This window comes from Hippoglossus hippoglossus, chromosome 19, assembly GCF_009819705.1.
Source record: "Hippoglossus hippoglossus isolate fHipHip1 chromosome 19, fHipHip1.pri, whole genome shotgun sequence".
In the NCBI taxonomy this organism is placed as follows: Eukaryota; Metazoa; Chordata; class Actinopteri; order Pleuronectiformes; family Pleuronectidae; genus Hippoglossus; species Hippoglossus hippoglossus.
This window is the reverse complement of record NC_047169.1, coordinates 1,146,558-1,170,354: the sequence shown is the minus strand read 5'-3', so window position 1 is coordinate 1,170,354 and position 23,797 is coordinate 1,146,558. Positions and strand designations below refer to the sequence as shown.

Here is a 23,797-nt window from a genome sequence, read left to right as displayed (position 1 = left end):
TCCTGTTGCCAGTAGGTGGCGCCATCAGTATTATTACATACAGACTAATAGATCTGTTCAAGTAGGGGCTCTGATGTAGCGTGAGCAATTTTGTCTCAATTGGACAATGTTACAACAACTTAATTATCACACTGATCAGTAGGTGGCGCTATGACCCTGCACTAATATTAATATATGGAGCTGTTCAGGTCAGGATTGTGATCATAGGTCAGTAGTTCGGAGCCGGATGGATAATGCAGAGTGGATTTACAAAGTACTTCCTGTTTCATGGCGAATCAGTAGGTGGCGCTATGACACTGAGGAAATATTGACACATAGAGCTGTTCAGCCTTGGACTCTGATCATGAGATAGAAGTTTGGTGGTGATAGGACGATGCACACTGGAGTTATGACAACATCGTGTCCTTTGGCGAAGGATGATCCTTCGCCGCACCTCAATGTTTACACGGTTTGAGGAAATGTCACAATTCTGACCATGGTCCAATGACTTGACTCAGCTGTTTTGAGCTGTTTATTGTAAAGCAGCCAGGAGCAGTGCATCAAAGTATAAAGTAGCTAGTAGCTTCCTGTTGCGTTTTTCACAATGCACCTCTGGACTTTTTTGTTTGTCTGGTCACGATACACCAGGGCTACGATTTTTGTGAAGATCGGTGAAAGCTAACTGAGGGGCTTTTCCTTAGATGGCGCTGTTGAGCCACTTTGCCACGCCCATTTCAAATTACTCCAGAATTCAAATACTTTTTAGGGTTTTGAATTTCCTGCAAACATTGGTGAGAATTTGAGCATCGAGGCCTGAAAAAACCCAAAAGGGAAATAAAATCCTTTGAAATACAATCGGGCCTCAAACCGTCGGAGCTCGGGTCCGAATGAAGACGGGACTTGACTCGACATGTGACTTGGACACTGAAGTCCGACAGTGATGAAGACGAGTCTGTCTTCGACACTGAAGTCTGACAGTGATGAAGACGAGTCTGTCTTCGACACTGAAGTCTGACAGTGATGAAGACGAGTCTGTCTTCAGGTGTGACTCTAAGACGTTTGATTTGAGACTCCACCTGAAGATTTCACACGTTAACAAATAGAAGCACAAGAACATCACAGATCATGAGGCCGAGGCCTGAAGAGCAGAAGTTCCTCAGACTCTCAGCACGAAGCTTCAGTGGAACATGGAGACGTGGACTTTCTGTGACAGTGGAGGTGTAGTGATGTAGGCAGTGCTGAGGTGGGAGGGACACACACAGTCACACACACACACACACACACACACACACACACACACACACACACCTACACACCTTAAGCATCCATTCAGCTGCAGTGTTTGATCTCCTCTTCACGTCGTCCCACTCACCCTCGTCCTCTCCGTCCTCTTCAGATCCACGTCTGTGATTCACCAGGTTCCTGTGTGAGCGTCGCCCACTCCCACACTCGCCCAGCGGCTCGGACTCACCCCTCCATTCAGAAAGAGCTCGTCCCCGTGAAGACGATTTCACTGAACTCCACAAAGAGCGTTCAGGCTGCTTCAGTTCAGAGAAAGAAGAAACGTCAGGGCTCATTTGAAGAAACTATTTCTGAGCTTTATACACAATTACTGTGTTTTTCTTTTATTTTGCAAAGGTTCACTTTGTGTCTTTTATCACATGAATGAGATTCAACTCCAACTTTGCTTTTAGGACAGAGTGAAGAGTGAACAAGGTCACGAGGGACATCAGGGAGACAAGCAGAGACGTGAGTGGACACAACTAGGTTTGTTCCTCTTGACACTGGTTTCCTGTTTGTACTGATTCTAATATTCTGTTATTTGATAATTAGGAACCAAATGTTCATATCTTTAAAATGAGAAACTCACCCAGTCCAACCCTTATGTCGGGTTTCATCATCTATTTATTTTTCATCGTTTATCTTTGACATTTAACGATGTTAGAAAAGGTTTTTTATATTGAACCTTAACTTTCTTTGGTATGTTTAAGTCTCTAAATCTGAAAGTTAAACTCATTTTTAAATCTTATGTCTTGTTGATCACATGTAAAGTTTGACTTGTATTTGAAAGGTTCTATAATACATGTTAAAGTTCCTCCTCAGTTAACTTTACAACCATTTGTAAAGAAGTGGAAATATGAACCAAAGTATTCCTGTAAGATGTGGAATGTACTTTTCCTCCAGTGGAGCCGAGCAGTTTCTCTCCAAACAGAAATAATCGTGTCCACAAACTTTTGGCCACAAACTTCACCTGCACATCAGATTCCTTTGTCTCGTGCTGCCCCCCTGTGGTCAGCCCCGGTAAAACAACACAAGTTGTGACAATAAAAAACTCAACTTTATTGAAAAAGAATTTACAGAAAGAAACTAATTTAAAGCAAAGCTGATGACGTCATCAGAGTTTTCTGTCTGACATGAAGTGATTTACAGATGAACTGGATCCTCAAGAGAAACACGAGCTTTAGGATTCTGTGATTTAAACACGTGACTCATGTGACACTCAGTAAAACTCAGTAAAACTCAGTAAAACTCAGTAAAGCTCAGTAAAACTCAGTGTGTTGATGATTCTCTGTGGACAAGGATCCAGGTTGTGTGAACGTGTTGAAGATCAACATCTTGTTGTTAAACCTTCAGATGATGTGATGAGCGAAGTTCAGCGGAAACAGGTCAGAGACTTTTCTGTGAAACTGAAGCAAACGTTTCGACTTCAGATGTTTGAAAAAGAGCTGGAGGTCAGGACGACTGAGGAAGAGGAGGAGGAAGAGGAGGAAGAGGAGGAAGAGCAGGTCTGAGCAGAGAACAGTATAGTCTCATCCTTCTGGTCTTAAAGGGTCAATTCACCCAAATGACAAGAGAAACAAAACATGATATTAATCGATCCTGGGGCCGTCGAGTATTTTAAATATTTCCAATCTCATTTTCAGATTTTAAAAACTTTAAAAACATCTCAAACGATTTCCTTGAAGTTGCAAGATGAAAATGAGTCTCTGTAATTTGGGTGAATCGACAGTTACAGACTGAATCACACTGATGGGGGGGGGGGGGAGATGCTTCACAGTGAGAATCACACGTATTAAAGGTAAGTTATGTAAAATGATTTAGTGAAGAAAGGACATGAATCAGAGGTTAGAGTTAATCTTCTAATGTCTTCAGGAGTAAAATCAGCGTTTGTCAAAGTTTCTGATGAAGCAGTCGTGATGCGTTCAAGTGTCGTCCTGCAGCAGAGGACAAACAGCCACTGGAGGAGGTGGAGGAAGATCAGTGTCTGGAAGCCGCTGCCACTTTCTGACGGAGCAGTGAGGGAGCGAGGTCTCCTGCTAAATGTTTGTTTCCTGTGGGACTGGAGTGTTGTGGAAAACCAGCAGCTGGAGGTCGGCGTGCTCTCATGCGGCGAGCAGCTCTCGCTCTGGTTTCTTTCTGGGACGTTCTCGCTCTGAAAGAAAAACAGAGTCAGGTTCACAGACGGCAGCAGGACGGAGGTTTCAGAACGAGGTCCGAAGGGAAGACGTCACGACACCGAAAACACACTGTGATGAAGAATCACATGTTCACGCAGCTTCTCCTCTGACACATTCACACCTGATCCCGATTTGAGACGGAGAGAACGAACCTGGTTTCTCCTCCTCTGTCTCTGGAACGTCTGGCAGCTCGTCTGAAGGAACCTCGGGAAGATCCACGTCTCCCTGAGGGTTTGAGAAACAGATGAGACACAGGACGAGACTGAGGAGCTGCTTCACACCCCGAGTCCTGATGTTTGTTTCAGCCACACACACACACACACACACACACACACACACACACAGACACACACAGACACACACAGACACAGACAGACACACACACACACGCAGACACACACAGTGATGAGACCGACCTGAGTAATGGCCTCCAGCTCAGCGAGAACAGCGTCTTCATCTTCCTGTGTGAACGAGCCGGCCAACATCTCGTCTATTTGCTGCAGGAGAACAAAAACTCTCAGTTAAGATTATAGAGGAAAGAGAATTACATTTGATTTTCCATCATTATTATCAGTTTAACTTTCTCTGGATATTGTCTAATTGAAGGTAAATGAATAGACTCTCTACAGCTGAGGTGTCTGTGGGACTCACCCTCTGGTAATCGATGGAATCTTGAGTTTCATCCATGATCCGTTCGACTTCTTCAATCGACATCACCTGCAGTGAAGAAGACATTTGACCAGATCCCATCAATAACCAGTGATTCAGGTCCAGGTGTGATTCACATCATGTCACTCTAAGTATATATAATATAATATAACTTCACCACCGACCTCGTGCATCTTCTTCAGACACTCGTTTCCAACCTTCAAGCCGTCGAGCACCTTCTTCTCGATCTGGGCGAACTCCAGGTCTTGAACCTGGAACGAGCAGGAGAAGGAGCAGTGTCAGTTGAGCGGCTGCAGGTCGAGTCCCTGCGGCGCTCCGGTCACTCACCAGTCGCTCCAGGTTGCTGATCTGGTTCTCCGTCTTGTCCAGCAGTTTGTCCTGGTAGCGCTTCTTCTTCAGCAGGAGGAGAGCTTTGCTGTTTTCATACAGACGACAGGAGCATTAGAATCACAGCAAATATGTAGAAACACAGTGAAGGTTAATCTGAAAAGTGAATATTATGGTTTCATGGCAATAATCTGGACCAAATTAAATCTCTGTATTTCTTTTCTGTTTGTCACACTTTGCTCTTTTGTCTTTCTGACAATCTGCTGAGAGTCCGTTTCCTCAGCGTGGGATCAACGGATTTATTCACTGATATGAAATCAATCAGTTTATGGATTTCCTGTTATGATCTCGGGCTCTGGAGGAGTTCTGTTCCTCGCACACAGACGTTGTGTGGAACAGCTGCTCCTGAGTTTTCCTGCTGACACGTTTCCACACTCACTCTTTCTTTCCATCCTTCAGCAGCTGCTTGGCCAGAGCGCGCTCCTTCTCCAGCTGCAGGTTGATCTTCTTCTGGTACTGACGCAGTTTATCTCTCTGCTGCTTCAGTTGCTGCAGAGAACACAGGGAGATCAAAGAGCTCAAGATCAAGGGAAACATCTTCATACCATAACTACAGTGGATCAGCCTGAGCTGCTCCAACAGAACTACATCAGTAAAACATAAATATTAACTTTTAAACCTACACAGGACACCAGTAATAAAACATTTCAATAAGATAACACGAGTCAGACTTCGAATATGATCTTTAGTTCCAATCGGCACAGAAACATCTGAGCTCCACTTTAATAAGAGTTTTTAATTGTTAAAGTCATGAGTCGTGTTTCCTGTGGCTCTGGTTGCAGATGCAGGTTTTATATGAGATAATAAAGTTTATATAAAGTTGTTGTTACACAGAAAGTTGCGCCGAACAGAAGAGAATCGCTTCACTGTGTGTGAGGTGTTGACGTTGTGTTGTTTAAAGTGTGTGTTTGTAGTCTGTGCTGAGCCGAGAAGTTAAAACGACACATTTCCTAACGCGGTTCGCCAGCTAGCCGATGCTAACGCTAACCCTGACTCACCAGAACGGCCTTGTCTTGCTCCGTCACGCGGCTCGGCCTCTTCTTCCCGAAGATGTTCCCCATCGTGACGACTCATCACAGTTTGATCCGCGAGTCAAAGTCTGAGCTCAGGAGCCTTTGATCCTTCGAACCACTTCCGTTCTCACGAGTCAGAGAAACAACAGAGACGCGGCTCCGCCATTACTTTGTCAGAGGCCACACCCACGACCGGAAGTACGGAACCAGCGACAGAGCTCGTTAGAAACAGCTTCACAGATTTTATCTATTAAATTAACAAAAATAAAGATAAAACTTTAAATCATCAACGTTTTATTTTATGTTTATTTACGCGTCAAATTAAAGACGAGTTGGAATCAAATAACCGTGGAATCAGTACTTACTGCTGCCCTCCTGTGGCGACAAGAAGAACTGCTACAAGTCAGCGTTAATAGGTGATGCTACATGATTAAAATTTAAAACGACCTTTGGTTTCTTGAATGAATTCAAGTTATTTTTATATATTTATTTCATTTTTTTTACAAACAAAGGATTTTATTTGTAGCAATTTTTCATTTATAAAACTCCAGGGCAGTAAATATCCCCCCCCCCCCCCTTCTGTTTATGTGTCAGTGGAGGACTGTTAACAGCAATGCTAACTTTTAATGCTCTTATATATAATGTACTAATATCAGTATTCATTTTATTTATTTCTCTCTACATTATTTATTTTCAGTTTTATTTGATTGATTTAGTTTGCTCGCTTTATTTTGAAAGCCTTCTGCGGAAGTATAAATAACCTGTTACCTCTGCATTAACGCGAACTTTAATGAGGTATTGCAGTTCCACTGTGTGTCCACTGGGGGGCAGTGCACGTCTTGAGTTAGCATCAGGGCAGAAACAAGAAGTAAACAGGGATGTAGTTACACCACGTGGCCACCAGGTGGCAGCACAGGGACAAAACCACACAGGCGCGTTAAGGCTGATATAATAGCATAGTTACACTTCCGTTGAAGACTTTCAAAATAAAACATTTTCGATCTCTTCGTAAACGTTAAATAATGTTGTTTTAATATAAATAGACTGAATTTACATGTTGTGAAATGTCAAATGTAAATAAAAACACAGAATAGAATAAATGAATAAAGCTGCAGGTGTTAGTTCAACATGTGGAAAATCACAGTGAAACTGTTTATATTTCCTAATAAAGCAGAACAACGTGTCAATACTTCCATCTTCATTATGTCCGTCAAACAAAAGACAAATAAACTGGATCAACATTTATTCATGAAAAGGTCAAATACAATAACGACGAGTGTCCGTTCAGACGTGAGGGAAACACAGCACACAGCTAAACCACAGTATTTCAAAAATAAAATCAGTGCACACATCATCTTACAAAGATTGCATAATAGAAAGAAAGGTTTTAAAATTTCCCAGAAATAGCTCAACTCAACCAACACCAGGAAAATAAAATGGGACGTGCTCCACCTTCAGCGCCGATCGACCGAATCCACCGAGCCGCAGAGAGTTTAATATTCTGAATGAAGTGTGAAGCGTTTAGTTTAGTTTCTTGTTTAGATGACGACATGAGACGGAAACTGATCCACACAACATTCACATGAATGTTAAATACGACAACGTCAAAGAAAACGTGATTCTTCATGGAGAGAACAGAGATTAATCACATGTTTGAGGCCAGTGTTTTCACGTCAACCCTTTTTAATGTGCAACAACTAAACACGTCAAATAAAGTCTCACATTTAAAAAAAGGACAAATTACACAACTGCAAATATCAATCCTTTACTTGGTCTTTAGTTAATGTAGTGTGTCTGTAGTGTGTCTGTAGTATGTTCATAGTGTGTCTGTAGTGTGTCTGTAGTATGTTCATAGTGTGTCTGTAGCGTGTCTGTAGTATGTTCATAGTGTGTCTGTAGTACATGCTTGGAAAGTCGATCAGCGCCAAACTAATCCCTTCAAATAATAATACTAATAATAATAATAATCATCACAATCATAATAATCATAAATTCCGAACCAGATTCGGCCACCTGGTAAATGATGGATCATCAGATAAAAGCTTCTGAGACGAACTCCCTGACACGTTGAGTGAGAATGAAAAACCTTCAGATGTTAAATCTGAGTCTGAATAAACTCACGTCTCATGTTTAAAAAAGAAATATCTATAAATCAAATGGAAATCCTTCACCGGTCGTTAAAATAAACCTTCGAGCGTCTCAAGTTCTCAAACTGCAAAGTGCTGAGTCACAGAACTGATACTTCAAAATAAAAGTGTCTAAGATTCCCGTCACCTCGTCGTCCTCTCACCGGAACGTCATGAGAAAATTACAATTTATCGGTTTGCACCAACATCGCACCTGCTCGTATAAAGACTAAGATTATTCAGCTACACACAGTAAATACACAACACAGAAAACACACACTCATACACACACAGAACAGGCTAGATAGTGAAACAGCAGCTCCACAGAGCCCAGTAACAACCCCCCCCCCCCCAAACCATCACGTACATTCAAAATCTGTTTTATCAAAAATCCTCTAAAAACCTGCCGAGAGCTAAACAACGTTTCAACAAGCTCCGTCTCAAGCTCCGCCCCCATCACCGTGGTTACCGTCTGACGAGGGCAGCGTGCTACACGTTTCCTACACGACGTCCCGGCTCGAGGCCGAACCGGTCGAGAGGAAGGCCGCAGGGCGAAGAGTCCGAGACCCCACATCCGTCTGCAACACGTCAACGATCAACCTCCACGTGAGCGAGACGCTGAAACGCTCCTGGAGAACGAGGACGTTTCAACGTGGACGTGAAAGACGAGGAGAAGAGACTTTGTCCTTCAGCCTCAGAAATGAAAAGGTCTGTTCCTCAGGTTTCTCTCGACTCTGCAGGACGAGCGTCTCCTCTCCAGTGTTTGGACTCTTTTAATTCACTGCCCCACATCAACTTTAGAACTATTATGCAAACTATTAACGCACATGCTACGGACACTAAAAAACAAAAGCACTTCTCAGTGGATGTGTGCGGAGGTGTGTGAGTGTGTGGTTCAGACATGTGCTGCTTTGGTACAATTGTGGATGGATCCCATTTCGGGTAGTGCTTCAAAACTGTTTCACAAACACAACAGACGGAACATCTGAGGAGACGAGCACGCACACACACACTCACTGTAACGCCTCCGACGGACGAGAACGGACGGAGAGGATTACAAAGCATAAATATTATATATTATGTAGATATTTTTCCATTTACTGACTCCCTGTGAAGATAGAAAACACCGTTAGGAAGAGGAGGAGGTGTCACGTCAGCGCGTCAAGAAAGAACCGCCGGCGCCTCGGTCGGTGCGATTCAGGAAACACGGAGCACCGGTGGACGAGGGTTACACACATGCTCACCTCAGACCCACAGAAAGAAGCCGTAACAGCCCAGAGCCCAAAGACACACACAGTCCCAGTGCCGAGCGCCCCCCCCCCACCAGGTCGGTCCCGTTCCATCGAGGGCGGTGGGGTCGGCGTGCGTGGAGCGGGCGAGTGCTGGCGTGAGCCGTCAGGCTCTGAAGCCTGGCAGGACGGGGTCGGTGAGTCCTGGTCCGTCAGCAGCCGGCTCACAGCTGGTGCACGATGCTGTCCGTGTGATTGGCTGAGACGGGGCCGTCCTGACGCAGCCGCTGCCACTGGAAGGTTGTGCTGAGCGAGCCGACCTCGTCCTCCTCGTTCTCCTGCTCCTTGGCAAACTCCATAAACACCTGGAGGACAAGGAACCAGAGGAGAAATGTCAGGGCTGACAATTATGAAGCTTAAATAAAGTTGATAAATAAATCTACTTGATTATTTCAAGTCGAATGTGTTAAAAGCTGTATTTTAATAAACCAGTTACCTGCTCTAAGGTCGACTGGGAGAAGTTGTATTCTTCGAAGTTGAACTTTTGCTTGGCTGAAGAGAAATGACATTGAATGAGTTAGAAGTGTGTGTGTGTGTGTGTGTGTGTGTGTGTGTGTGTGTGTGTGTGTGTGTGTGTGTGTGTGTGTGTGTGTGTGTGTGTGCGTGCAGCAGAGACTCACCGCTCTCTAACTGAGAGAAAGACTTGGCCAGTGATGTGACGTCCTCTGTGGGGATCTTATAAACCATCAGAGTAGCAAAGCTGCACAGGAAGTCAACAGTGTGATTAAAAGGTCTATGCTCAAAAGGGTCCTCACAAAGATACAAGTTCACACACACACACACACACACACACACACACACACACACTCGGGTCTCACCTCTCCTGTCGGGCGGCGTGAGGGAAGATCCTGAGAATCTCTTTGTGCAGCAGCGCCACCTGCTGGAGCCCCGTCAGCTCCTCTCGGAGTTTCACCTCCAAACTGTAACCTCGACCATATTTCCCTTTCAGGTGTTGGATGGAGCCGATACATCTGGAAACAAACCAACACCAACAGATTTTCACTTTTCTGAACGTCTCGTCACGTTTCCCCACGAAGCTGCGAGCACCAACCTCAGCTGGCCGGACACCATGATGGCGACGCGGTCACACACGGCCTCGGCCTCCTCCATGTAGTGCGTGGTGAGGATGGCTCCTCGCTGGCGGTTCTTGAAAGCAGCTCGTATGGCTCTCCTGCACAACAGAGACACGGGTCGTCAAGTGGAACAAGGAGATAATCTTTACCGAGGTCATTACACTGGAAGAGTAAATCAGAGAACTGGTGGATCTCTTGTTAAAATCCTGATCATTTATGTGAATTATAGTATTTTTATTCACTGCATTTCTCATCCTTTGTCAAAGCAAACATTTAAAACACTTAAAACTTATAAATGAATGTTTCCCGTTTGTTCACATTAATATTAATTGAGAAGTAAAACATGAATATTGTGGTTGGGACATTAGAATCTAGAAATACGAAGTAAAGAAGTTCTCATTCTAAGGTTAATCTGGTCTCACCACATGCGCTGCTTCGACTTGGGGTCCATCCCCGACGACGGCTCGTCCAGTAAAACGATCTGAGGATTCCCGATCATGCTCAAAGCAAAGCACAACTGGGAACAGGAAACCAGTGAAGGTAAAAACAGGAAGAAAGAAACAGCATTCAATGTGGGTCACTAGAAACAATGGGTTTCTTGTTTCTTAAAAATCTCTTTCTGTATTGTGTTGTCACAGGTTGGGGGTGAAGGAGTTTCTTCTTCATGAGTGAGGGGAGGATGGAGCAGGAGATGGACGGGGGGGGGGGGGCAGTGATGAAGACGGAGCTGAGGCTTATGGGGAGATGTGAGTTTAGGTCTCGTACAGTTCCACGCTGTGTTCTCACCTTCCTCTTGAGTCCTGCTGACAGGCTCTTGGCTTGTTTGTTCAAGTGGTCCTTCAGCTCCAGAGCATTCACCACCCTGACAACAACAGTCACACAACAACCGTCAGGAGCTTTAAACTCTGATTCTCAATAAGAAGTGTGTGGAGCTTGTGTGATCTGGATCTGGATCTGGAGGCTGACGTACCGTTTGATGATCCCCGGCACGTCCTGTCCCCTCAGGCCCTTGACGGCAGCGTAGATCTCCAGGTGCTCCTGCAGAGTGATCCTCGGCCACAGAGGGTTCACCTGGGGACAGTAGCCCACGTGCTCCAGAGGATTGTCCACGGGACGGAACTCAGTGCTGTAGTCCCCCATCAGCACCTGGACACAGGAGAACAGTCCATCAGTTAACCAGTAACTCTGTGACTCATTATTATGTATTAATATTTCTTCCCAGTACTTCACAGTATCTGTTCTGTACCTGGCCGGCAGTTGGGTCAGTGTCCCCTGACAACATGTGCATGATGGTGCTCTTTCCTGCTCCGTTGGGGCCCAACAGGCCAAGAACCTCCCCTGAAGGAACACAAGTGAAGCAGTAGATATTCAAGAAGCTTCTCCAGACTTCCACACAACCCCTCTGTGTTGTATACAGCAGAGTGATCCCCATGCACACCACCGCTCTACGTGCCACACCAACCTTTTCGAACGCAGAAGGAGACGTTCTTTGTGGCCAACTTCCTGGTCTTGTTGAGAGAAAACCCTTCTCTTCTGCCTTTGTACTGTTTCCTCAGGTTACTCACCACCACAGCTGGTTTCTAAGTAGAGACAGAGAAGAGACTCTAAATCAACTCGTCTTCAGTGATTAGTTTAGGATCACTACTGGTTCCTGTTCTCCAGCTCACCATGTAAGAACTATCACACTGTTTTAGTAGATTAATATTGAGACAGAAGAAGAGACACTCACCTCCTCACAGGACTGACAGGTGAGAGCCTCCTTCACTCGGGCCTTCTCCATCTGAACGTCCTCGTCCTCATTCTGACCTTCTTCTGGGTTCTTCTCCACTTTGGGCTTCGACTTGGACGAGATCCTGCGAAGGTTTGAATAAAAACTTCACGTTTCGCTTTTGGACAAACGATTGAGACGTCAAATAACCGGATATGAAAACTTTTCCTGAAAGCATCAGTGTTTAAAAATACTGCGGCTTCCTGTAAGTGGAGCCATGATCTGAAATCTGCTCCTCACCTGCAGTACTGATCATTCTTCATCGTCCTGCCTCCGTGACGGATCTCCAGCCAGCGGAGCAGGAAAAGCAGCAGGATGACCTGGAGATAAGGCTGAGCAACAAAAACACACACAGATTCAAGGCTGAACACACACCTGTGCATTGTGTTATCATGAAATGATTGTAAGTGAAAAACTTACAGCTACAACCGCAATGAGCAGGTTCTTCCACAAGAAGTTCTTCTCGTAGGGAAGAGGAAGGAACGTCGCCTGTAGATGGGGAGAAATTGATTGATTGAATTACAAAGGGACTGTTGGGCGTGGGCAGAGGTCGGAACTCCTCTGGCTGCTCTTCTAGTTGTATTTGTAAAGAGATTGTATTTTATATTTCTACTACACATTAAGATAAAAATGACAGAGAAAAACATTTGGTTCTTAAGCTTAAGTTCCACTTTTTTCCACCAGCGCTCTCGAACTCGGACATGTCACAGACAAACAAACCCGTGTAAAGAAGTGAGTATTCTTGCTGTGTTCATACCCTAGTGATGCAGTTGAGGCAGCCCATGAGAGGGTACAGAGGGTTGAAGAAGCACAGGATGTTGTGCAGGTTTCTGGTCAGTTCCAGGTTGCCGTTCACATACGACAACTGAACCAACGAGGCCGATACGACACACACCTGAGGCACAAGTCACCCACTTAGTGATAAAGACAACCGGCGTGTGACTCCAGTAATAACACTGGGTTGGTGAGGATAAGAAAATAAAGCTCACTCTGAATATCCACATCAACATATTTTCTATTTTTCATGTCTCACCATCATGGAGATGACAGAGAAGAAATCCCTGTTGCTCTGGACTCGGGCGAAGCCGAAAGAAGACACGTAGGTGAAGAGGATCATGGCCGGACCGAAGCCAACGATACACAGGACCTGGAGAGAGGAGAGGAGACGTGACTCCACAGGAACACGGTTTCTGTGCTGGTGAGCCGGTGTTGGGTGCCACAGTACGAACCACAGCCGTGAGGTTGCTGGAGGTGAGCAGGTTTCCAGTGTGGAAGGAGAAGAGGATGATGGTCATGAAGGACAGGATGAGGTAGTAGAAGGGGATGTCCACCGCCGCCTGGCCGCACCAGTACGCTGACGGTACCAGACCAGAGATTCGCAGAGTTGAGCGACACTTGATCTGAAGAGGTGTGAATAAAAGAGGAAACATTCTCCATATTCACACTCACTCAACCAGGAGTAACAGGACAAACACTTTCTATCTGCTCTACAACAGAGGATGGGCCTGACTTGGGGATTGTGCTGAGCCGGCGTCTGCACCAGGAAGAGAAGAACATGTGGAGCTTTAAATCCCGGACTGGACACGGAGTCAACACAGCTCATCTGAAACCAACTCACTTCTGTTCTGTGTTCAACGGACTGAAAACACGCAGCAGTTCTCTGAGCTGCAGTTCATGCTCCAGCAGAGGAGGAGGATTTAAAGTTGTTTTGTGCTACACACTTTGTGATTGGTCATGAAAACTAATTTGCAAATCAAAGTTGAAGATTTATCCTCTGATTTGAGTCATTAAATCTTGAATCCTGGTGTGACTGGGCTCTGAGGCACTAACATCTAGCTAACACCATACTAACTGTGAGTCTGTCTGAAGACCTTTGTTACACCTTCTCTCTCACCTCATGTTTCCTGCTGGGCTACGTCTCGGACTGTTCAGCAATATGCCACAAAAACAATGGTTAAAAGAGCTGAAGCTGACTGACGAATGTTAAATGTTAAAGACTTAAAAAGCTGTGGTAGAACAGAGTGGAGCGTTATCTGACACGTCACTATGTGTCCGAGCTGTGAGGAGCTCTACCAAACAAACCACTGGGGTTAACTGGTTACCTCTCGGTCTCGAGTGTGGTCCATTGCGAAATACGCAGGCATTCCAGCTGCCAGCATTCCCAGTATGATGGCCTCGATGTACACCAGAGCGTAGGACGTGGCATCGGGGATTTGCTGAGGGATGTGACAGGAGGAAAGTTTAATCTCTTCAGGTGACACAGGGAAACAGCAAAGATGAGATTCGTCTCCTAGCTGTTAAATCCTCACATAATCAAACGGCTTGGTCCAGGTTCGGATGGGCCTGGTTCCGTTCAGGCCCCGGAGGAGTGCGTTGCTCAGCACATTGACAGCCATGGGCAAGGAGTGGACTGTGGTGCTGTTGAACGCAACGCTGTATTTGAACCCCTGTTAACAGAAGGAAGATAAAGGGTCAGTGAGAGGGACATGGTGTGGGAGGGGTTAGCCCACATGTAATATCTGATAAACAGTAAATCCCATCTGTCCAACATTGAAGGGACCTTGTTGGATCCCGTCACGTTGATGGCGGCGCTGTGGGGAGCCGCGGACATGTAGTCACCGTGTTTCATCATTTCCACTTTTATGTTCTGAGACTCCAGGTTGTGGACGAAGTCAGAAATATCAGAGTCTGTTGACAGGAGAAAAATAACACACAGCTAAGTTCACCACAACTAGACTGAGGGGAGTGTATCAGGGTTTACAAGTTTATGTTTTCAGAATACATCAGACAATGTAAAACCAGCCTTCAAAATATCAGAGATCAGTTTGTTTCCTCCCGGGTCACAAAACAAGTCTGGACTCACCAGAGGAGTTCTGAACCAGGAGGCTGGTGGTGTATCTCCGAGGCAACTGGTTCCTCTTGAGGAGGTAAATGGGAAGAAACTGACGATCTGGTGAGTGGATCTGGATGTTTCCAGTGGCCAGAGACAGGACGAGCACCGCAGCAACAAACACCAGGAACAAGGCCAGACTGCAAAGAACAGGATGAAAGGAAGAGACAACAGGTCAAAAACACAGATTCCTCATGATCCTGCAGCAGAGTTTCTCTTAACTGCTACAGACTCTGAATCACTGTCCATCCTGACACTGGATCTGGTTTTCCTATAGTTTTTTGTGACTTAACACTCACGTGTAAATGAAGGCCTTCCTCTCTCTGTGCATGTTGAGCATGTGCAGCCAGGCCACGGTGCTGAACTGCTGCCGCCACAGAGCGTGACCCGACACAACATCCGACTTGTTGTCCGAGAACGTGAGCAGCCGCTGGTCTGTGTCGTCCAGAGAGGCGTTGGTGTCACAGTCGTCCTCGGCCTGCTCCCGATTAAACACACTGTAATCTGGACACATGAAACAAGTACACTGATAAACACTTGTTTTCATACATTTGGGTTTTTCAATGTATTAATATTCATCACTGCTTCTATATACCAGCTTGGTCCACTTCAGCCTCGGCCTCCAGACGAAGGAAAACATCCTCCAGTGTTGTCATGGAAACCCCATAGTTGATGATTCCCAGATTGGGTTGAGAGTCGAGCTCAGAGAACAAACCTATAAAAACACATCAATGGTTACTTGGTGCTGGTTCACTGCTGTGACAGTCAAAGCTGAGATGCAGTATTATTTTTGTACTAATATTTCTATGTAGTGAGATTGGACCTGAAAACGTGTCCATGCTCTCAAAGGGAAGAGTGAAGGTCAACTCTGCTTCATGTTGCTGGGACAACGTCGCCTTGGGAACCTTCTGCTTGACCAATGACGTGATGTTTTCAGCTTCACATCCCTCATTGACAGACATTCTGTGACAGGGGAAAAGCAGATTCATAATTAAAGCTCAAACTAAATAATCTATACATGCTATAAATGGTATAATAAACAAAAACATATTTTCACAAGACAACAACTTATTTTTCTTATTGCAGGATTTGTAGAAATATATAAGAGTATCTGTAAATCGGTTCATCGAAGGGCCATTCAGGTTTCCACCATGCAGAGATACAACAAGCTTCAGCAGGAAGATCTACATGCCTGAGATGATACCCAACCCCACACTTGATCTTCAGATACATGGAGGAGCCGACACACTTCAGTTGCCCCTGAGAGATCACAGCTTTGCGATCTGGAGAAAAAAGAAACAGCATCTGTGTTGAACCAGAACAACAGACAGGTGACTGTGGGACTGTGTTGGTTATGGAACAGAAATAGTTCACACCAGCGAGAATGTCTGCCTCGTCCATGTAGTGTGTGCTCAGGACCGTGACTCTGCCAGCTCGCCGGTTCTTCAGCAGCGACCACACCTGGTGTCTGGAGCACGGGTCCATGCCGGCCGTGGGCTCATCCAGGAGCAGGATCTGACATAAAAGAAAAGATCATGAGGCCGACAGCTCAGAATGAACCCAAGCTGATGGAGACAGAGAACTGAGACATGTCCACTTCGAGCTTACGGTACCTTGGGATCTCCGAGGATGGCGATGCCCACAGACAGCTTCCTCTTTTGGCCTCCACTCAGATTCTTGGCCTGAGCAGTCATGATCTTTTCCAAGTCCAGATCCTTCAGAACTTTGTTAACCTGTCAAAGAGAAAGAAATAAACACCAAGGATGAACAACCTGACGTTGAAGACTCATTATTACCAAATATAAGACAGAGGATCTTCGTCTCCCGTCACTTCACCTCTGCGTCGATGTCGGCAGGTCGGATCCCTTTGATCGCAGCGAATATCCTGAGGTGCTCCTCCACCGTCAGCACGTCAAAGATGATGTTGAACTGGGGGCAGATTCCCACCAGCTGCTTCATTTCGGACCCGTCTGCGATCTCTGCGACCGGGGACCCGTAGATGGTGGCCGAGCCGTTGGTGGGGGGGCAGATACCACACAGGATGTTCATGAGAGTGGACTTTCCAGCCCCGCTGTGTCCCAGTAGAGCCGTTATCTGGCCCTCGTAGATGTCAAACGTCAAACCTGGGGAGGGGATGTAAAGAAGGAGAAAGATGAAATCATAAAATCAATCAAGAAATATAAGCTACTATTACACAGAGCAGCTGAACAATATAATGACAGTCCACTGTAGGTGTAGGAAATGGGATCTGATGTAATGAGGTAAATTAGATGGGTCACTATCTAAACCATTTTGCTTATTATAAACAACCGTCACATCAAGGGCTGTTCTGAGCTGGTGAAAAGGAAAGTGTTCTCACCTCTCAGAGCCTCCACCACGTTGTCCTTCTCTTTATACACTTTATGGATGTTATTGATGCTGCCAGACATTGATCAAGCAAAACACAAAGCAGAACTAAGAGTTAGAGTCAATAGAAGCTCTCACGTCACAGGCAGGTCCCACAGGCTCCGTCTTCAGTGAGTGGAGTCGGGCACTGAACCAACAACATTTCCATCTTTAACTGAGCTCGACACCGTGTCTTGATTAAGGGACTGCATCCTTGGAAAGCTGCATTTGAAAACCGACTGAGTCACAGCGGCGGGACAAGGCCGTCGCACTTCAAGGGCTCCATGAAACACATCCTCCGTTTCCCAAGCAAACGAAAAATCCAACACGTGGATCCTTCACGACCAAACCTTCCACCCAGATACATAGCACGCTGCTGAAGAAGCACTTTTCAAATCAAACAGCGACCAAAGACCGACCAGAAATCTTCCACAGACCAGACGACAATTCGCAGCCTATCTTTATTATTATTACGATCGTTACGAAGGTCCCACCTTTGAAGGATGCAGCCCCTGAATTGAGACAGAGCAACAGGTTTCTTCCTTAAAGCCTTAATTTCTCTCATCAGGTGTTAATATGAAAGTGTTAATCCTGTGTGTTGTAGATTGTTATTTCAGACAAAGTTTGATAAACCTGGATTACAAATACCCTAAGTAACAATGGTGCTACAAAAAAATCATCTATGACCTTTGACAAAACTGTAGTAACCGTCGAGCTGTGTCACAAGCTGCATTTCTCAGAAGAACTTATTGTAACAGACTGTAAATATAAAATGTAACTTTAAATCCAGCTACGCAGGTTTTTTACCGAATGGCTTCTTTCCCTCTGAACTCAGGTGAAATAGGCTCGACAGCCTCGTCCACACCAGGAGCGCCGTTCACCTCCGCGTCGTAAACCGAGCTCACTTCAACGTAGCGCTTTGTGCGTTTGGACCAATAGGACGGTTTCAGGAAGTACACCAGGGACCTCCTGATTCCATACTCACCTGCATAACAGACACAATGTAAGTATCACACGTGATAATAGTATTCAAACAATGTTAAGATAAAGTGATCCCTCAGGTAAACTGAAGCCCAACAGTATTAAAGTTAACCTAATATTCAATGAATGTGTAGTTACCAGGCAGAACCTGGTCCAGGTAGACAGCCAGCAGAAGATAGAGGATGCAGTCCAGAACCAGCATGATCAGGGGCACGTACAGAGGATGAGGCCCGTTGGTCAAGGATGAAAACACAGCTCCGTCTCCCTGAGCCTCCAGGTAAACCACCTGACATGTGAACACACACACACATCACACCATGTTGCTTTGTCTTCACACTGCATACACTTTCTATTAATACATGTCATCAAGAAGCCAATCTAAGAGAAAGTAAAGTTAACATACGATAGGTAGGGAAATAACATCATCAAGCCAGATCCATTTATATTCATGGAGAAATGTCCAAACTAATAAGATATTTTATTGCACAACCTTTACACCAAGAAATCCAGAAAAGCAGCGTGGATGTGATGAGTGTTTGTCACCTGTGCGATGCCAATTGAAAAGGCGCTGGGGGAGAGCAGGCAGAGGAGCCACACCAACGGCTGAGGGAAGTCCTTCATCAGCACGGTGAAGAGCGACAGGCAGCCGAACACCACCGTCAGCATGGAGCCCACGGTGCTGGCAAACTTAGGCTTCTTAAATAACGGAGTCAGCATGAAGGAGAAAAAGATCTGTTGGATGGAAGAGAGGATGAGAGGAAAGAAAGAGAGCAGCGAGAGAAACAGGATCGACCCGACTCCTGTCAGTGTTTCACAATCTATGTCTTCAACAGAATGCAGGTAAATCAGCTGCACTTACAGATGATATTCCATAGAGGAAGATGAGGCCGAAAATGACTAAGAAGTCGCTGTTAGGGAACAGCGCCGTGTACGTAGCGATGATGGACATCAGGAAGGACATTGTGGTCACCAGAGCAGCGTACAGGAGGCCCCACGACAGCCTGTTGTACAGCAGCAACACACACGTTCAATCTGATTAGTTTCTGACGCTTGTGCATGAAAACAGAGACTGAATCTCTCCTTTTGTTTTCTTTACCAGAAGGCTGTGTTGTAGAGTCCCATCATGGTCATGGTGTCTTTGAGCCGGTGTTCCTTCTCAGCGGCCACGTTGACGATGAGGAAGGTGACGAAGGGTGTGAAGGCCAGGACCAGGTATATGGAGATGAGGGCGTGGGGGAACTTCTGCACCTCCACAGAACCCGGTTGACCCATCATGACCACCTTCAGCTCCATCTCACTCCCCACGGACCGCTTCGTCTGCATCTGTAAACAGAAACCAGACGATCATCTGGTGAAACTAAGGAAGGTCAGCGACTAATTATCATTATCAATGGACTGAAGGATATTTTCCATTAAATTATTAAATCTAGAAAATGTCAATGAGAAAAAGGATAAAGGAATCAGCAAATGTCTGGTGTCACTGCTTCGTGCACACAGAACATTTCCCTCTTTGAGGTCCAGCGGGTTAAGAGAACATCTCTTGCATGACTCACCTGGATGATGGCTGCGTCGATCAGAGACTGGAGGCGGATGAAGCCCGAGTACCAGTAGTTAGCTGCTCTGCAGTTCACTGAGCTGGTGAAACAGTTTGCTAGAAGAGGACAAGCACACACACACACAATGATATGTCAGTAGTTTTCAGCTCTTGCAGTTGTATCTTTCTTTGCATGTTTAAATAAGGTGGTATAATTCAGTGTTTCAATATGTTCCTGTGTTCCATCCCTCAGGAACAATCAGTATCAGCCAAATGATTTTCCACTGATTAAAAACAGTTTTGTTCGTCTGGCCTTTGGATCAGTGACGTAAGAACATTCACAGCCTTCCTTATCAAAGGTCTGATTAATTAAGTGCTGCAGAGATTATCTTTCTGGTAGGTTCCCACAACAGGTCAATAAAAAGAGAGTCACAATTTTACCAATAGATTCTGTGTAATCGCTGGGCAGAGGCAGCTGGTTGTACGGGAAGCGCAGTCTGTAAGATGTGGCAGAGCTGTCCATGAACACGACACCAACGTAGCTGGAAGGCTCGTACAGGCTGGCGTTCTCCAGCTCCTCCTCGCTAGCAAACATATCCAGATTATTCTGCAAGACTGAAAACACAAGGAGGAGGATGAACATCACAAACTTCTTCTGTCCTCTAGCCTGATCCATATAGATCGAGTGATTAGAACACAGGGTTGTCTTCTACTGTAGATGTGAACTTTAAGACCAAGATATATGTCTCAGACACGTACGCATCTGATGGGCCACTTCCTCCATGATGTGGGTGGTGATGTTGGTGATTGGTGTGTAGCCCAGGCCCTTGAAGAAGTGGTCCTCCCGCTCCAGCTCCATGGTGCTGATGCCTCCATAGTAAACGTGAGGATTGAGGGTACTGATGAGTATCAGCAGCCCCAAGAGTAGTAAAGGTAAAATCAATTCCTGTACAGAAAACATAAAATGGACCAGATGATGAGAAACCACACATGATTTGCTGTAATTCGTCACGGTAACACAAATTTGATACTAGGTCAGTATTACATACTGTAAAAAATTGCTTTCTAGTGCAAACTAATGCTCTATTCAGGGGCTAGAACTAACAGATCAGACCTCATAACAAAAGACAGGAGACATGTTTCTCTCCTTCAACCCATAAACAACAAGCTACAACTTGACTTTAAGCAACGCAGTAAATTGAAGCAATAAACTGGGACTCATTGCCTTGAGGTCTAGATTGTGTTCAGTAAAACAGGACTCAAGCCGCCAGTGGTTTGGCTCATCTGGGATTCTCTGTGTATGCAAAACTAAACTATCCCTTAGTAAACACTCTGCCTCCAAGGCAAATGAGGTGAAACCCACAAAGTGGAGTTTAAAGGACATGTGGTTAAGTAGGGATTCAGTAACCAGTAACAAACATGACGTACAGGAGGTATTATTCAAACCGTAGCTCAGGATAATCCCTGGACTTTGCTACATTATTTTATGGAGGTTTCTCTGTGCTACTCCTCAATCCAACTGTTGATACACAGAGACATTACAAATGCATCAGTGCAACTTGAAACCAAATGAATAATACATGGCCAAGAGAGTGTTTTAAAAAGGGAAAGAGGAAACATCAGTGTTGTTTATTTAATAAAATGGGCATCAAGATTCAATTGTAGTTTGTTTATGCACTGGAGCAGTCACAGGTTTACTGACGCTCAGCAAACAGAGTCATGACGGCACAAACACACCAAGTGTTTCAACAGTGGGGGAGGTTTCACTGGAATAACCACAGAGCTTTCTCAGAGATCTACACAGAATATGGACCGTGCCAGTGTGTGTGTGAGATGCAGAATTATGGTGTATCAGCAGCAAAAGAAACCACAAATCATCGACACGTATGTAGTTGTCAGTTCTAAAAAGTTTAAACTGTCAGAATAATAAAAGTACACACAAACTGTATGTAGTGAAGATATTCAAGTCTGTTCATTTAACCATTTAGATTATCTATATTAAGTTCTCATTTTACAGTTGCACAAACTGTTATCGACACACAAACAAAATGCTTACATGACATCATGTGTGTTACTGCCGCCGATTTCAAACTAATTGTGAAACATAAAGACAACAGTCACACACTGAACAGAACAAGCTCTCACACCAGGAAAGGTAAGCACCTGCAGACTCTGTTGTTTGGTCCTCCACTTGATGAGCAGATTCTTGTAGAGAAGACTTCTTGTTTGGTGCCAGACTCCAGCATCTCTTCTATACATGGGCTGCATACTTCCAGCATGCCTCATCTGAATGACGTGCGCACGAGAACTCTGCCTAATGCTGGCCTCCGCTGCAAGTCAAAGACACGCCAGGGGAAATGAAGAACAACTCTGAACAAGCTTAAACAAGTGTGGGGTTGAACGACTCATGATTTAGGTTTCTGTTTATCACCTGGTTCAAGCATCTCAACTATTATAGTGTGAGAGGAAACTGAATGTGTTAAAACAAGCTAATTGAATATATCAACCTGGGCTGTGAATGTGACCATTTACTAAAATGTTATAAACAAATACTACTTACAATGCAGATGGACATATATAATAATATTATTATTCTTTATTATATATTTCCATCTGCATTTGCTTGTTGGCCTGTCAGTCAGCAGCATTACACAGAGAACTACAGGAGGGATTTCCATGAGACTTGGTGGAAGGTTGTGTTTTGGGTCAGTGAAGAACTCATAAAGTGCAGACACAAGTTTTTCTTTCACTTTCTTTAACATTGCAAGACAGGGCGTTTATTTTACATGGATTTCACCAATTTCCCAAAGAATAATTCATGGATCTATGCTTGTGCACAATTGCAGAGAAATGACTGATTGAATTTAAACGGACTGTTGGGCCTTGCTCTCTTCTGAGTGTTATTCTTGTCATACAGAGTTACAGTTGCTGTCCTATACTGTATGTTCATTAGTAATATAATAACATAAATCCACACACTTCTATCATTGCTTGCATTGTGTCTCTACAGTAATGGGACCCTGGAGAGCTTCATGTAAACACCACAGTAAAAGCAGAACAAGCTCACAGATGAGTATGACTTAGAAAACCCACTTAGTCAGTTGGATGCACGAGTTCAGTCTCTCCATTTGTATTAATTAATATCCAATAATCTGCATAAACTGGATGTTGACACCTGAACAGCTCGGGAAGGAAACAGGCTGCAGCGTCTCCCATTAGGACCAGTGGAGCAGCCACGAGTTCAGGGCAGCTCCCAGTGATGTGATGCATGTTGCATGTTCGTTGCTTTGTCTCTAGTTAAAAGCGATGCTAACCTAGCTTAGCTGTCAGGTTGTGGCAGGTTGTCACGAACAGAAAGCTGACGCTAGCCGAGGCTAACCTGCTGCGTGCTATGTGTTCGCCCGGCTCTTTGAATTAAAAACCCTTTGTGTCGCTTTGTTCTGACGTCGGCTCGGAATTAGAAAATGAGTTTTCAGCTGAAAAGTCGCAAAATGAGCCGCAAGGAATCAGAAAAGTTTCTCTGCAGCTAACGCGCTGCCCACTGTCTGCGCATCAGGGATCATGCTAGCAGGCTGCAGCAACATGAGAATACAAACACATGCACAGAGGAAAGTAGATATTTCATGTACTCACGGATGTAAAACATTAAGACATATCCTTCCCGCACGTGCGACTCGTCAGTCTCATCTTCAAATGTCGTTTAAAGTCTCGTAAACCTGCAGCATCGGTTTGTTTCTAGCGTCGCTACTTCCTGCTGTCAAACACAGAGGGTGGCGCTGACCAATCACCGGCCTCCGTTTCTTCTTCTACGGTGTTTCACGGCAGTCGGCCTCCCTTATATAGCAATAGACCGCCCCTCTGGTTGAAGTTGGTCATTACAGTCTTGTAATTAATCTGGTTATTAAAAAACAACAAATGAAACATTTTATTTTTACAATGAAGTTTTGAGTTCATCCAAACATTTTAGGGAGGGTTTGCATTTATTAATTATTTCAATGATATCTAGATGTGTCATTATTACTTATCTATAAAAAGCTTAATCTATGTGCGGGTCAAAAACAAAGCCCATTGCGACTCATGAATCTTCTGGAGTCGTCATGAGGAGGTCTTTATACTCTTCTCCTTTTGAAGCTGTGGAGGCATAGCTTTATTATTATTATCACATTAAATGATGTAAAATTAAGATTTAAAATGAGGTGAGGTTGGTTCTAAGAGTGATTTTCAGTCAGTGCTAGTTCCAAGATG

The 23,797-nt window shown here is 44.8% G+C and overlaps 2 protein-coding genes and 1 long non-coding RNA gene across 4 annotated transcripts; 1 reads left to right on the top strand and 2 right to left on the bottom strand.

Annotated features, from left to right (window-relative positions):
- Positions 1-2,385: 2,385 nt before the first annotated feature.
- LOC117752659 lies at positions 2,386-8,778 on the top strand. Its single transcript, XR_004612116.1, has 3 exons — positions 2,386-2,492; positions 2,534-2,765; positions 8,766-8,778. It is a non-coding gene; the product is annotated as an uncharacterized LOC117752659 (long non-coding RNA).
- On the bottom strand, positions 3,008-5,709 carry chmp6b (charged multivesicular body protein 6b). The gene is made up of 8 exons (XM_034570201.1): positions 5,492-5,709; positions 4,873-4,982; positions 4,434-4,521; positions 4,271-4,357; positions 4,089-4,154; positions 3,854-3,934; positions 3,590-3,662; positions 3,008-3,412 (listed from the first exon to the last, which is right to left on the bottom strand). The coding sequence occupies exons 1-8, from the start codon at positions 5,552-5,554 to the stop codon at positions 3,363-3,365; spliced, it is 618 nt and encodes a 205-aa protein (XP_034426092.1). The 5' UTR covers positions 5,555-5,709; the 3' UTR covers positions 3,008-3,362.
- abca5 (ATP-binding cassette, sub-family A (ABC1), member 5) lies at positions 8,249-23,362 on the bottom strand. Of its 2 annotated transcripts, none has more exons than XM_034570167.1 (38): positions 23,186-23,362; positions 21,716-21,882; positions 20,312-20,498; positions 19,994-20,167; positions 19,572-19,669; positions 19,115-19,341; positions 18,878-19,019; positions 18,562-18,750; positions 18,157-18,304; positions 17,845-18,022; positions 17,012-17,070; positions 16,489-16,775; positions 16,266-16,385; positions 16,029-16,167; positions 15,845-15,935; positions 15,476-15,615; positions 15,248-15,367; positions 14,952-15,156; positions 14,626-14,792; positions 14,323-14,450; positions 14,072-14,209; positions 13,865-13,978; positions 12,992-13,162; positions 12,796-12,909; positions 12,520-12,657; positions 12,183-12,251; positions 12,003-12,094; positions 11,724-11,847; positions 11,457-11,574; positions 11,241-11,332; positions 10,965-11,140; positions 10,781-10,856; positions 10,417-10,511; positions 9,973-10,092; positions 9,740-9,892; positions 9,542-9,621; positions 9,358-9,413; positions 8,249-9,226 (listed from the first exon to the last, which is right to left on the bottom strand). In XM_034570167.1, the coding sequence occupies exons 1-38, from the start codon at positions 23,196-23,198 to the stop codon at positions 9,086-9,088; spliced, it is 5,046 nt and encodes a 1,681-aa protein (XP_034426058.1). In that variant the 5' UTR covers positions 23,199-23,362; the 3' UTR covers positions 8,249-9,085. The 2 variants fall into 2 exon arrangements, with proteins under 2 accessions (XP_034426058.1, XP_034426056.1); XM_034570165.1 differs by having other exon boundaries at positions 8,304-9,292; positions 9,342-9,413; positions 23,186-23,328.
- Positions 23,363-23,797: the final 435 nt, after the last annotated feature.